At 37.4% G+C, this 12,099-nt stretch overlaps 1 protein-coding gene across 1 annotated transcript in view; it reads right to left on the bottom strand.

The window, feature by feature from the left end:
- Positions 1 to 8,901, bottom strand: part of Stat1 (signal transducer and activator of transcription 1) — a 37,909-nt gene extending 29,008 nt beyond the window's left edge. Inside the window, exons 1-5 of the mRNA XM_027924978.2 lie at positions 8,747 to 8,901; positions 8,248 to 8,399; positions 5,702 to 5,830; positions 3,938 to 4,082; positions 2,231 to 2,329 (exon numbers count right to left, since the gene is read on the bottom strand). Coding sequence (XP_027780779.2) covers positions 2,231 to 2,329; positions 3,938 to 4,082; positions 5,702 to 5,829 — 372 coding nt within the window. The 5' untranslated portion in view covers position 5,830; positions 8,248 to 8,399; positions 8,747 to 8,901. The remainder of the gene's footprint in view (positions 1 to 2,230; positions 2,330 to 3,937; positions 4,083 to 5,701; positions 5,831 to 8,247; positions 8,400 to 8,746) is intronic.
- Between the last annotated feature and the right edge of the window lie 3,198 nt (positions 8,902 to 12,099).

Raw genomic sequence — 12,099 nt, 5'->3', positions numbered from 1 at the left:
ATGGAGATTAGATTCTAGAAAGATGTTACTTTTGTTTAAAGGCTCCACACAGCAAAAACTGTGACTGTCAACCTTTCTTACAGTGTCCTTCACAGTACATTCTATGTGGGATTTTTTATGTATTCAAGGTAGTCAGTCTAATCTTTCCTTAATACCTAGATTGCTCATATTAGTGACCTCATATTAGAAAGTCTTTCCCTACTCAAAGAATATAAAGGAATCCATCCATTTTTTTCCCAAGCACTTGCATAGTTTCATGTCTTACTTTTATTTTTTAATTTATATATATATATATATATATATATATATATATATATATATATATATATATATATATGTTTTATTTTTTAGTTGTAGTTGGACACAATACCTTTATTTCACTTATTTATTTTTATGTGGTGCTGAGGATCGAACCCAGGGTCTCACATGTGCGAGGCGAGCACTCTACCGCTGAGCCACAACCCCAGCCCTTTAATTTTATATTTTGCATTTTAAAAATTTTATCTTCTTTTAGTTGATACATAAAATACAAAAATTGTACATAATAATGTGAAAATTCAGCATATGTATATACTGTATAATGTTTAAATTGGGATAAACATATCTCCTCAATCATGAGTCATTTCTTCATGGTGAAGAAATATCCTTTCTCCTAGCTTTCTGAAATATGTAGCACACAATTGTTATCTGCAGTCAGCCTACTATGAAATATCACAGCAGAGCTTTTAATTATTTATTTGGATTTCTGAAATGTATGATGCTTGTTCCTATGTTCCATGTGAAGCACAGGTCCAAGTTTAACTTTTTGCAATTGGCTGTCTTAACTACATTTAGTGGAAAGTCCCTATTTTCCCCAGGGCTTTGAACTGCCACCTGTACATATAAACTTCCATATGCACCTGGATTTATTTCTAGATTTTTCTTCCTCTTCCCATTGGTCTCTATATAAGCCTGAACCTTTGAACCACATTTAATGATAGAAAATTTTTAGAACGTCTGATAGGGCTGGTCCCATTTCATTGCTATATTTTTTCAGGAGTTTTCTTGTTATTCATGTGTGTGTATTTTTCATATGAATTTCAGAATTCATCGGTACAGCTTTAGAAAACAACTTGTTGCTGTTCTTATTGGCATCACAAAATTATGAGTTAACTCAGGAGAGCTCATACTTTTTTATGTTGTTTTTAATTCTTATGCTTCTAGTGACTTTTTTCTTATCTAATTACATTAGCCAATATCAACAATGTAATGTTAAATAGCAAAATATTGAACATCCTTGTCATGTGTTTCTAACTTGAGTTTTCTGAGTGACTTACTGTCTCTAGAACTGAGAGATGTATATTTTAGTATGTTTAAGAAGTATGCATCAATTCCTATCTTATGGCACATTTTGATCAGGAATGGGCATTGGATTTTGTCAGACCTGCTCAGCATCTATGAAGAGAAGAAAATGTTTTTTCTCCTTGCACTATTAACATAATTAATTACAATGGATTTCCCAAGCAGGGGCTACCCTGGTAACATGTAATAAGTCCTACTTGGTCATAATGCATTATTTTCTTAATCTAGTATTTAATTCTGGTCCCTGATATTTTGTTTAGGATTTACATTGATATTTATAAGTAAACTTAGTCTATAACTTTGTTTTTTGCTCTGTTTTTAGTGGCTTTAGGCATTCCCTCAAAATTAATTATGAATTCATAGATATTATTGTTTTATTTGTATTCTCCTCTGGCCCCCAAACTGGATTATTTTGAAGCATCATCCCATGCATACATACTTTTGTATGAATAGAAAATATATCGATGCAACAGTTACTTCAGCAAGAGGGGAAAAAGAAATGTTTCTGTATTGCGCAGCCAGGGGAAAGCTGGAGTACTGTGGAAAGGAGGCTCCTGTTGTGCCTCTTTACTGTCCCTGACACCCCCAGACACCAGGACCTTCCCTCAAGCCATAAAAGCCTTTATTAAGGTGTTCAAAGACTCAGGTGTTCTCTGAGAAGCTCAAAACAAACCTGTCCCCAGATAAGAATCTTTTGGATTAGGATCCTTTAGGTTAGGATCCTTTGTAAAGCCAGGTTCCATAAAATCTCTCAACCTGACTTTCCCTGCTTCTTGCTATAAAATCAGAAGGATGTTCACCACTGCCTTGATCTGGGCCTGGATAATATTTGTGAAATGAATGAATGAATTTTCATTATAATTGTTGGTGTTCAATTAGAAAAAAGTACCTGATTAAATCTCTGGGCATTTTCCAAAATCTTCCTTTCTTCCTTCAGACAGTTACAGATGATCATAGACATCTGTATTGGGTCTTCTTGAAAATTATCCTAGATATAGATGGTGATAATAAGAAACAAAGTTCAAATGTTTAAGCCATTATGTATTAGAAATAGATATGAACTTGCTTATATTCCTTGGGAAACCTCATACCTCATTTATTAAATTCTCATAAGCTATTTTTGTGGAAATCAAAATATTCCTTTCACAAGTTAGGACAGAAATTGCTTTCACTTACTAAGTAATTACAGATATCTAAAATACTTCTTGATTTCAAAACAAAGAATTTTCACACATGATTCATGTAATATTTTTTCCAGTGCTGAGAGTGAACCCAGGGCCTCACACATGTTAACCACACATTCTACCACTGAGGCACACCTTCAAGTCCTTCATATAATGCTTTTACTTTAATATCATTATCTATTTCTTGAGGCTATTTATTGTCTGTTAGGATCTAAAGACAATGCAAATGATGTAAGAACTATCTATGATATTCTTCAATTAATCTGGCTGTTGGCTTATACTTTGAATTACAACCAAAGATATTCATTTCACTTTTTCTGTTACCGTTGTCAAAGCTAGTTTGAAAAATACTGTCAATTGTGGATGGTTCTTTATAACAGGTACATTCAAACAAAGTCTGAAAGGGAGCAAACTTATGTAAAGTTAATCTGATTTCCCCGCTCACTGGAATTGAGAAAGTTTCAATTATCTAAGGTGAAAAGTTTAGTCATGTTGCATGAAATAAGAAAGTGATAGCTTTTGCCTCTATTAAAACATAAAAGTTGCACTAATACAGAATAAATGTGGCATACTGGGAGTACATCTGAAGAACTCCCAAAATTCTGTAGCACATTTTCTCACATTTGGATGGTCCTTTGGTCACCTCTTCCAACAAATGGCAACTCCCCCAGAAGGAAGGAAAGGTGGAGTCTAACCAAGTGACCAACTTACTACAGGGCCTGTGGGAGGTCAAACCTTCCCATTTTCAGACTTATTCCTCATCTGCACCCCAAGGACTAAGATCACTAAAGCTCCTTGGAGATTACTGTATGACTATGAAGACATGAATTGGTGTGAATATACTGTGTATACAACCAGAGATATGAAAAATTGTGCTCTATATGTGTAATAAGAATTGTAATGCATTCCACTATCATATATAAATAAAAAAATTAAATCTGAAAAAAATTTCAAGTCCTGAAAGAGAACTGTAAAGCTACCTATCTTCCTGTCATGCAATAAATAATTTCAAGTTAAAAAACAGATCGATCGATCTATCTATCTATCTATCTATCTATATATATATATATATATCTAGAGAGAGAGAGAGAGAGAGAGAGAGAGAGAGAGCGCCTTTTCTTTGATTTCAATATCCACAATTTTTAGCAAAATAGGTTACAGTATTGTGGTTCTCCCAGAATTACTGACACCTAATAGGTGATACACTTAAACTTGAAAATTCCTTGTGTGCTTATAAAATGAATCAGGATTTTATTTTACTTATACTAAACATACTAGCCACATAAAGGGAGTGGATGTACATCTCTACAACTTCTCTAAATACCAGTGAGTGTATGGTCAGTACTATTTGCTGAATATATCTTGGGTAAACATGGGAGAACTTGAACTAACACATGAAAACCAGGTCATACCTGAAGATTACGCTTGCTTTTCCTTATGTTATGCTGCAACAAAAAATTATTCTCCAAAGAAAAGCGACTGTATTGATCATCTAGCTGTGACAGGAGGTCATGGAAACGGATGGTGGCAAATGAAACATCATTGGCAGCGTGCTCCCTAGGAGATATAAAATTTACACACTTCACTCTAGATACTATTTAACACGGACAAAAGAAACATTGCTTTCTTTATTGAAATTATTTTAAAATAACTTTTAAGTGTTTCTTAGGTTTTATGGTCTTTTTTTTGAGCTGATATTGTTCTTAGCAGCAGTTTATACATAGTTTCTATTATATGCAATTAGCATGAAAAATTATATAGTGCTTAAAAGATTTTGCTGAAACTATTCATAGTGATCTCTGAAAGGGAAAAAATCAACAGGACCTTCACTTTTTATGTCAAATACTTTCAGAATGTTTAAAGTTTTTGCAATCAGCTAGCAATGAATTGTAAAATAGAACACACCACTTTAAATGGATACCCCTTAATTTATTACCATCTTCATATTTCTAGTCAATATTTTACCATAATCTGGCTTTAGTTATTTCTTTTTTAAAAAATATTTTTAGTTATAGATGGACACAATACCTTTATTTTATTTATATTTTATGTGGTGCTGAGGATCAAACCCAGTTGCCTCACACATGCTAGGCAAATGCTCTACCAGTGAGCCACAACCACAGCCCTACTTATTTCTTTTAAATTATTTCTTCCTTTATACTTTCCCTGAGTTTTGGAGAAGTTATTATTTAACTTTTCCAAAGCATTTGGGAGAACACAAATTAAATCTGACAAAACTACTTAAATGTGCTAATGACTGCTGAATTTGATGTTGTAGAAATGTGCAATTTTTTAAATTTTTATTTGTTCTTTTCAGTTATACATGACAGTAGAATATATTTTGACATATCATACATACATGCAGTATAACTTCCCATTCTTGTGGTTGTACATGATGTGGAGTTACATTGGTCACATATTCATATAAGAACATAGGAAAATTATGTCTAATTCATTCTACTGTTTTTCCCATTCCCATTCTCCCCCCCCCCTTCCCTTCATTCCCCTTTGTCTAATCCAGTGAACTTCTATTCTCCCCCACAAGCCAACTGCTGCTTATTGTGAGTCAGCATCTGCATATCAGAGAGAACATTGGGCCTTTGGTTTTGGGGGATTGGCTTATTTCATTTATCATGATAGTCTCCAGTTTCACCCATTTGCCAGCAAATGCAATAATTTCATTTCTCTTTATGGTTGAGTAAAACTCCATTGTGTATATATACTACATTTTCTTTATGCATTCATCTGTTCAAGGACACCTAGGTTTGTTCCATAGCTTAGCTATTGTGAATTGAGCTGCTATAAATATGGATGTGGCAGCATCGCTATAGTATGCTGATTTTTTATTTGTTCTAATTTGTTATACATGACAGCAGAATGCATTTCAGTTCATAGTGTACGAATGGAGTACAATTTTTCATTTCTCCGATTGTACACAAAGTAGAGTAACATCATTCATGTCTTCATACATGAGTCTAGGATAATGATGTCCACCATCTTTCCTAACCCTCAAGTCCCCTCCTTGAGATGTGCATTTTTTAAATCAAACTTTCCTGCAACAGATAATCTCTACGGCCACTGATGAGATTCATCTTTCAGCAAACATGGCTCCAAGTCACTCATCAATAAATATTCTTAAAGTATAGATAAACTTCTCTCCAGTGAGTTTTCCTTACCAGTCTTGCTTTTCTAGCCACTGGGCCAGGTACTGTCTGATTTCCATGGGAAAACTGTCATCATAAAGCTGGTGAACTTGCTCCAGGAATTTGGAGTCAAGCTGCTGAAGTTCATACCACTGAGACATCCTATGGAAAAAAGAACATACACCGTGAAGGAATCCCACAGCTCTAAGGAAGGTTCTAGCAGCATGTCTGTTGACTCATTTTGCTTAGCAGTGAGGGCACAGCTCAGTGGTAGAGTCTGTGCTTAGCAAGTGCAAGGCTCTGGATTCAATTGCCAGAACCAAATAAACATCTTGCTTAGATCAAGACATAATTTGTCTCAAATACATTATTTAAATAGTAATGATATTCTACAGCCTATTTATTAATTTTAAGGGAAACATTTTTCCTTCTCCAGGAAACACATATTTGTTCAAATATTAGCATATCAGATCTGCCTTCTCTGGCCACCTTATTTAAATTGCAACCAGCTCCTACACTGGAAATCACTCTCTCTCTTCCCTGATGCATTTTCTTCACAGCACTTAACCACTGTCTGACCTACCACATATTTTCTCTCTTTTTAAATTTTGATTGTCGTCTGTTTTTGTCACATGAATAGAAGGATTAAGGAGAATTCTTTTCATTGCTATATTCCTAGAACATTGTCAGGCATATACTAGGTAACCAATAAATATGCCTTTAAAATAAATCTGCACTTTTTTCAAATAAATAAATAAAAAACATTATTTAAATTTAAGACAAATCACAAAATCTCTCCAAATATTGCTCTCCTACAAATTATAGTATATTCTTAATTTAATTAAAAATTTTTAATTGGTATATTTTATGAGTCATAGGGTAAAGTCAACCATAAATCTGGCACAAAGGAGTCTTAAATCTCAGCAATATTTTTAAAGATTGAACCAACATTCTCAAATGTAATTTGAAAGTAATATTTATGTCTTTGGGTAACTATTAATTTGTATATAGTAGCCATGAAAATTAAAAACTTCAACAAAATGCCAATTTTAGAAAGCCAAATTAGGGAAACAAAGTGCCTCCCATGACCATCTGATAACTTAGATTTATATCAGCACACATGGTACAGACAGCTGGCAACATTTGGGGTGGTGTCAGTGAATCCTGTCCTGCCAGACTTCTGAGAAAGGGTCTGGATTTTCAAGCAGGGTATAGAAGAATGTGGGATGCATGCCTGTTGTCAAGCATACATGTGCAGGCATGTCTACTCCAGATATATCCTTCTGAGATAGAGGAAATGTCTTAACTCTAAAGCTGGTTGCCATTTCAAATACCAGTAAAAATATATGTAAGCGCACTCTCCTTGGCATACCTGCCATAGCAATTTGATTTTTCACTTCACACTTACTTTACCTGAGAAGAACATTCCAAATCTGAAGGTTTCTCCCTTCTGCTAGAAATGTGCCTAAAGCAACTTTGCTGCACCATCAGCCAGGAGGGGTGACAAGGCCTCTTAACAGCCAAGTGAACTTAGGCCACTTACTCCCTCAGTCAACAAGGTGGTTGTTAAGACTGAATGAACTAATACACACATAGCAGCTGGCACAAAGCAGGTTGATCAATACATTCATATTAACAAATCAAGAATCACTCTCATATTTTCACAAAACCTGTTACTCACTCAGGCATGACCATACCCCAATAACCTAGCTCATACTCCAACTTTAAACCTTCCTCTCCAATCTCAAGACTGGCTGCCTCCCTCCCTCAGTACTATCCTTCCAATCCAGCCTCAGCGGCACTTTGGTAGGGCCATGTCACTATGGTGCGTAAAAATGCCTGATTTCCACTCCTCCCCATCTTCATCCGTCAACAAAGCAATCCAGAAACCAAACTATTTACTGGATGCAACATTTCTGCTTTTCTGCAGTTGCCACTCATCCTGGCAAACAGTCTTCCTACAAATTTCTACCTCTCTAAATCCCACCAACAATTAAAACCAGGTATAAATGCCGTTTTTCAAAGCTGTCTGAGACTTACTCAGAGACAATGAAGCTTCTTTGACCTGTGTCTCCTTGTATTCTGGCATTAGTTCCAATCTTCCTTGTAAAGCTCTATGATGTCTTTCATATAGGGTATAAATTCCAGAGAAGGAGATTTGGGAAAGTATCCTGCATATAGTTTGTGTTCAATAACAATCTAGTCAACTGAAGTCTTGCATATTTCAGATAGAATTGGAAAGCAAAAGACACAACCCTATTATAATTCCACAAGTTTGAGTCCCAGTATCCTCATTAAGCAATAATGCACACTGGATTGTGCTAGGGGTTCAAGTCTTATTTCTGTTCCATATAAACAACTCCTTCTCTAACCCATAAAAACAACATTTAAAGCACAATCTATATACCTATCCCAGAACTCTTCAGTACTAGTCAGAATTTATTTTAAAAAGAGTAATTATATTGTTCGGAGGTTTTCTGGAGCTAAATATCACTTACATTCCAGGAGGACATTAATCTCCTCGACCTTAAATATAATTAAGATTCCAAATTCATTTATTTCCATGAACATTTACTGACCTGTCACCTTATGCTCAAGGAGAGGTTGGGAATTCAATCAAAGAAGCAGCTACACACAGCACCTTTGGTGACAAGACAACTGGAGTTGCATGCAGAGTGCCACTGTCTAATGTAGACAGCTCTGGAGGATGGCACAGGGCAAATGAAACTTTCTGCGAAAAGAAGAAAATGTCACTAGGTGGAAAAAGGCAAGAAGTAAGACAAGTGAGGATAAATGGGAAGGTGCAGTGCTTTCGGGCAGGAGCCGGGTGGGGGGGGGGGGCGGTATTCTGTTGCACAACTCAACTTTACAATCAGAGCACGACTGACAGGGGCAACGTGCCAGACAGTGCCATGGCACTGCTCGCACTTGGGTACTCGGGATCTTTTCTTTCTTTGGGATGACGAATTCACCGGTCAGCTGTGAAAAGCCACGCTCACCAGGCATCCAGCTGCTGTGTCCAGAGGGCCCTTGTGGGCGCGTCCCACCCCAGGCACCCGGAACCTCACGCCCACTCACTCTGCACGCCGGAGCCAGCACCGGTGAGCAGGAGCAAGGCAGGGCAGCCTCTCTGGAGCGTGCTGAGCCCCCTCCGCTGGGTCTGCGTGTCTGACAGGTGCCGTCCTCCGACACAGCAGGGTCCCTCCGCAGACTCTGCGCCGGAAAACGAAAGTACCCCACTGGAGAAAAGGCAGATCGGACCGCCCAGCCTTCGTCCTCCTCGGCCAATCACAGTGGCAGCCGCACTCAGCCAACCCGACACGGCTGTTCCGCGAGCGGTGCCGCCACCCGCCGTGGGACCCGTCGTGGGATCCGGTGTTTCCTCTGTCTTTGGGCTGGCCTCGGTCACGGAAGAAGTGGAGCGCAGGAATGTGTCGCAATGCCACAGACAGAAAGTTCTGTTTACACATTTCAGAGAACTAAAAGGAAGTTCTATGTTTGCATAGACCCGAAAACTAGGAGATCTCTACTTTTGCCCAAGAATGAGAACCCAGGTAGAGGACACAGTGAAGGACTTGTCGTTTTCCTGTTGCTAAACCCAGAAGATGCTTTTTGATCTTCGTTTACTTGACCGTTCAGAAATGTTTGGCACAGTTGACGTCTCCATTAAAACACTTTCTTCTTTGGTCACGATGAAAATGCATGGTGCTTCTTCGTGCCACTCTGGGGGTTCTTTCTCTAATGTCTTCATCACCACTACCAAACCATTGAAAGTGAAATGTTGTCAGGTTCCGGACCCGGACCCGGTCTGTTCTTTCACGACATTTCTCCTCACACTGGGCTGTGATGTCGTTCTAGATGGAGGACACCTAAATGTATGTCCTGTCTACACTGCTTTTGGGAACTCTTCCCCATTGAAAGCCTCCACTTGACTCTACTTCCATATCCAATGATCTTTGCAAACTAATTCAGAACCAAAGTCTTTTTAATAAAATCTTAGGAATGGTACATGCCAAATAGCTAGAAGTCATCCTTAACATTGCCACACCTGGTCCTCAAGCCTTATTGATTTTTGTTCCTAATTACATCTCATATCTCCTTTACTTCTTTCCATCTCTTCTGCCATTCCCTTTTCTCTCATCTGGATTATTTGAGCACCTCCCCCCTCCAGGCCAGATGGAATCATCAGGAGATCTTATGATGGTTTTTCTTGCTTATAAAATTGTTTCTTAATACAGCCCATAAGACTTTGGTTCCCCTATCACTCTCTCTAACCCCATCTGTGTCACTCTTTCTTATGCTTACTTCAGCAATTTTGTTTTTCAAATAAGCCAAACTCTTTCCTCGAACTGAGGGCCTTCTCACTAGTAGTTCTCTCTTTGGAAATCCCCTTGAGCCATTATCCCCTTTCCTCAACTTCTTTGTTGGCTTATTCATCTTTCAGGTCTTAGCTTAAAATCTTAGCGTCTACACCAGTTCCCCAGGTACATATATCTCTAAGGCCAGATGAGATCGTCTTGCAATATATGTTCATAAAACCTATTAATTCCTTCAAGTGGAAGGGATTTGAATCAAACCCTAAATAATAAAGCAACTTTGGGTAGAAGGTTCTAAATGATTTCCCAGGGATGTGCATATATGTCTGTGTATTATAGCTTTTTGCCCTTTCCATACCTACATACTCTGTTTTCTTTTCACACATGTGTCTTTGCAAAGTCAGGAATGAGATGATGCCTAGTCTGGATCCTCCACAAATGTTCCTACCTTTCTTTCCAGCCTTGTCTCTCATTTTCTAATTACTCCACTAAACTTCTGTATGTCCTGCCCTCCCTCTATACCCTTAATTTTAACCCTCCCTTATTATGATGCTTTTTAAAGTGTCCAAATCTTATCCCTTTAAGATTCTAATTTTCCAAAGGACAAACTAAATTTGTTTTGTAAGTGTGACTATTTAATATATTGGCTCTTTTAAAAGTGACTAAGCAAAAAACAAACAAAATAAAAAAAAACTAGTGATCCAGAAATTGCCAGATCCAAATACATGATGACTGTCTGACAACAGTCAGCTTGGGAAGTTCTATCATTATATCAACAATATCAAATTCGCAACATATAAAAAATTTTAAAAATAGCTAATTCCAATTTACCACATCTGGTAAATTGAATAACTTTCAATTTTTTTTCTTTCCTTTCCTACCCTTGTCACAGGTTTTCTGAAGGTAGAGTATTCATCTTTGTGGCCTGATTCTGGTTTTGGCCATGTGGCTTGCTCTGGCTAAAGGAATGATAGCAGTTGTCATATACATACATTATGATTTGACTTGAAACTTTGCATGTTTTTTGTAATCAAGTTGTCTTTGTGTGATCTTTTCCTGTGCCAGGAGATAGCACACTTCAAGTAGCTGCTACTTCCATAGACTGAGTGAGGAAGAAGATGTGCATGAATTCCCTTAAATCTGCCTCCTGGAGCAGAATGACTGAAGCTGATCTCCAGGTCCATGAGTAATAAGTGTGTGTTTGTTGTAATTGTGTTTAATTGAGATTCTCTACTCTCTCCCATGAAATCAGCTACTGATGACAAAATGAACATTCTAAATTATCTTAATAGGCTAGAATTCTGCTGGTCAAAACCAATTGGACAAAATTCAGAACAACAAATGCAAAGATTTGCATTGGATTTAAAAGAAAGAGGCAGCAAACAAGATTTATCCTTGTTACTTATAATCAGCCAGAAATAAATGGGAAGATGAAATTTATGATTAGTTATCCTTGAGGTGGTGTCTGTGTATTATAGTCAAATGACAGTGGAGGATGGTCAGGAATCTAAAGACCACAGTAGGTATCCAGGAAGACACTGGAGTGACACTCCAGGCCTCCCATTTGGAAGAAATTTATTTTTGGTTGAAGATAAGAAGACAGTACCATTCCTATTCTTTATTCACCCCTTCTTGTATATCCCAATCACCCAGTTGTATTTAATTAGTTTTTCTGCCTTGTTGCACAAAGCATTTAAAGAAATTTATAACAGAAATTTTATAATAGCTAGAAATATAAAGAATGCAATGCAGTCTACAGGCTAAGGCAAAAAGCTTTCATCAGATACATCATTCTCATTATACCAAATTGCAAAGGGTCTCCTGGTAGATTATTTTCAATCAGCCACATCATTCTGTCTCTTATCTGTCATTGGCATTCTTTTGCAATGTGACTCTAATTCTTTTCAGAAAGAGGTAAGGACTATTTCCCCAAACATTAAATCTGGGCTGGCTTGTGACTTGTTTTGACCAATATCATGCAGCAGTAGTAAGCTGGTGTTTTATTGAACCTAGCCTCACATACTCTCAGAGCCCAGCCCAGCCTCCATGACAAGTCAGGTGAGGCCTCAGTTATGTTGGTGCAGTTGCCTAAGCTTAGATCTCAGGTGTAAGAGC

This window comes from Marmota flaviventris, chromosome 11 (assembly GCF_047511675.1).
Source record: "Marmota flaviventris isolate mMarFla1 chromosome 11, mMarFla1.hap1, whole genome shotgun sequence".
NCBI classification, from domain to species: Eukaryota; Metazoa; Chordata; class Mammalia; order Rodentia; family Sciuridae; genus Marmota; species Marmota flaviventris.
The sequence above is the reverse complement of the archived record's forward strand: the minus strand, read 5'-3'. Positions and strand labels throughout refer to the sequence as shown.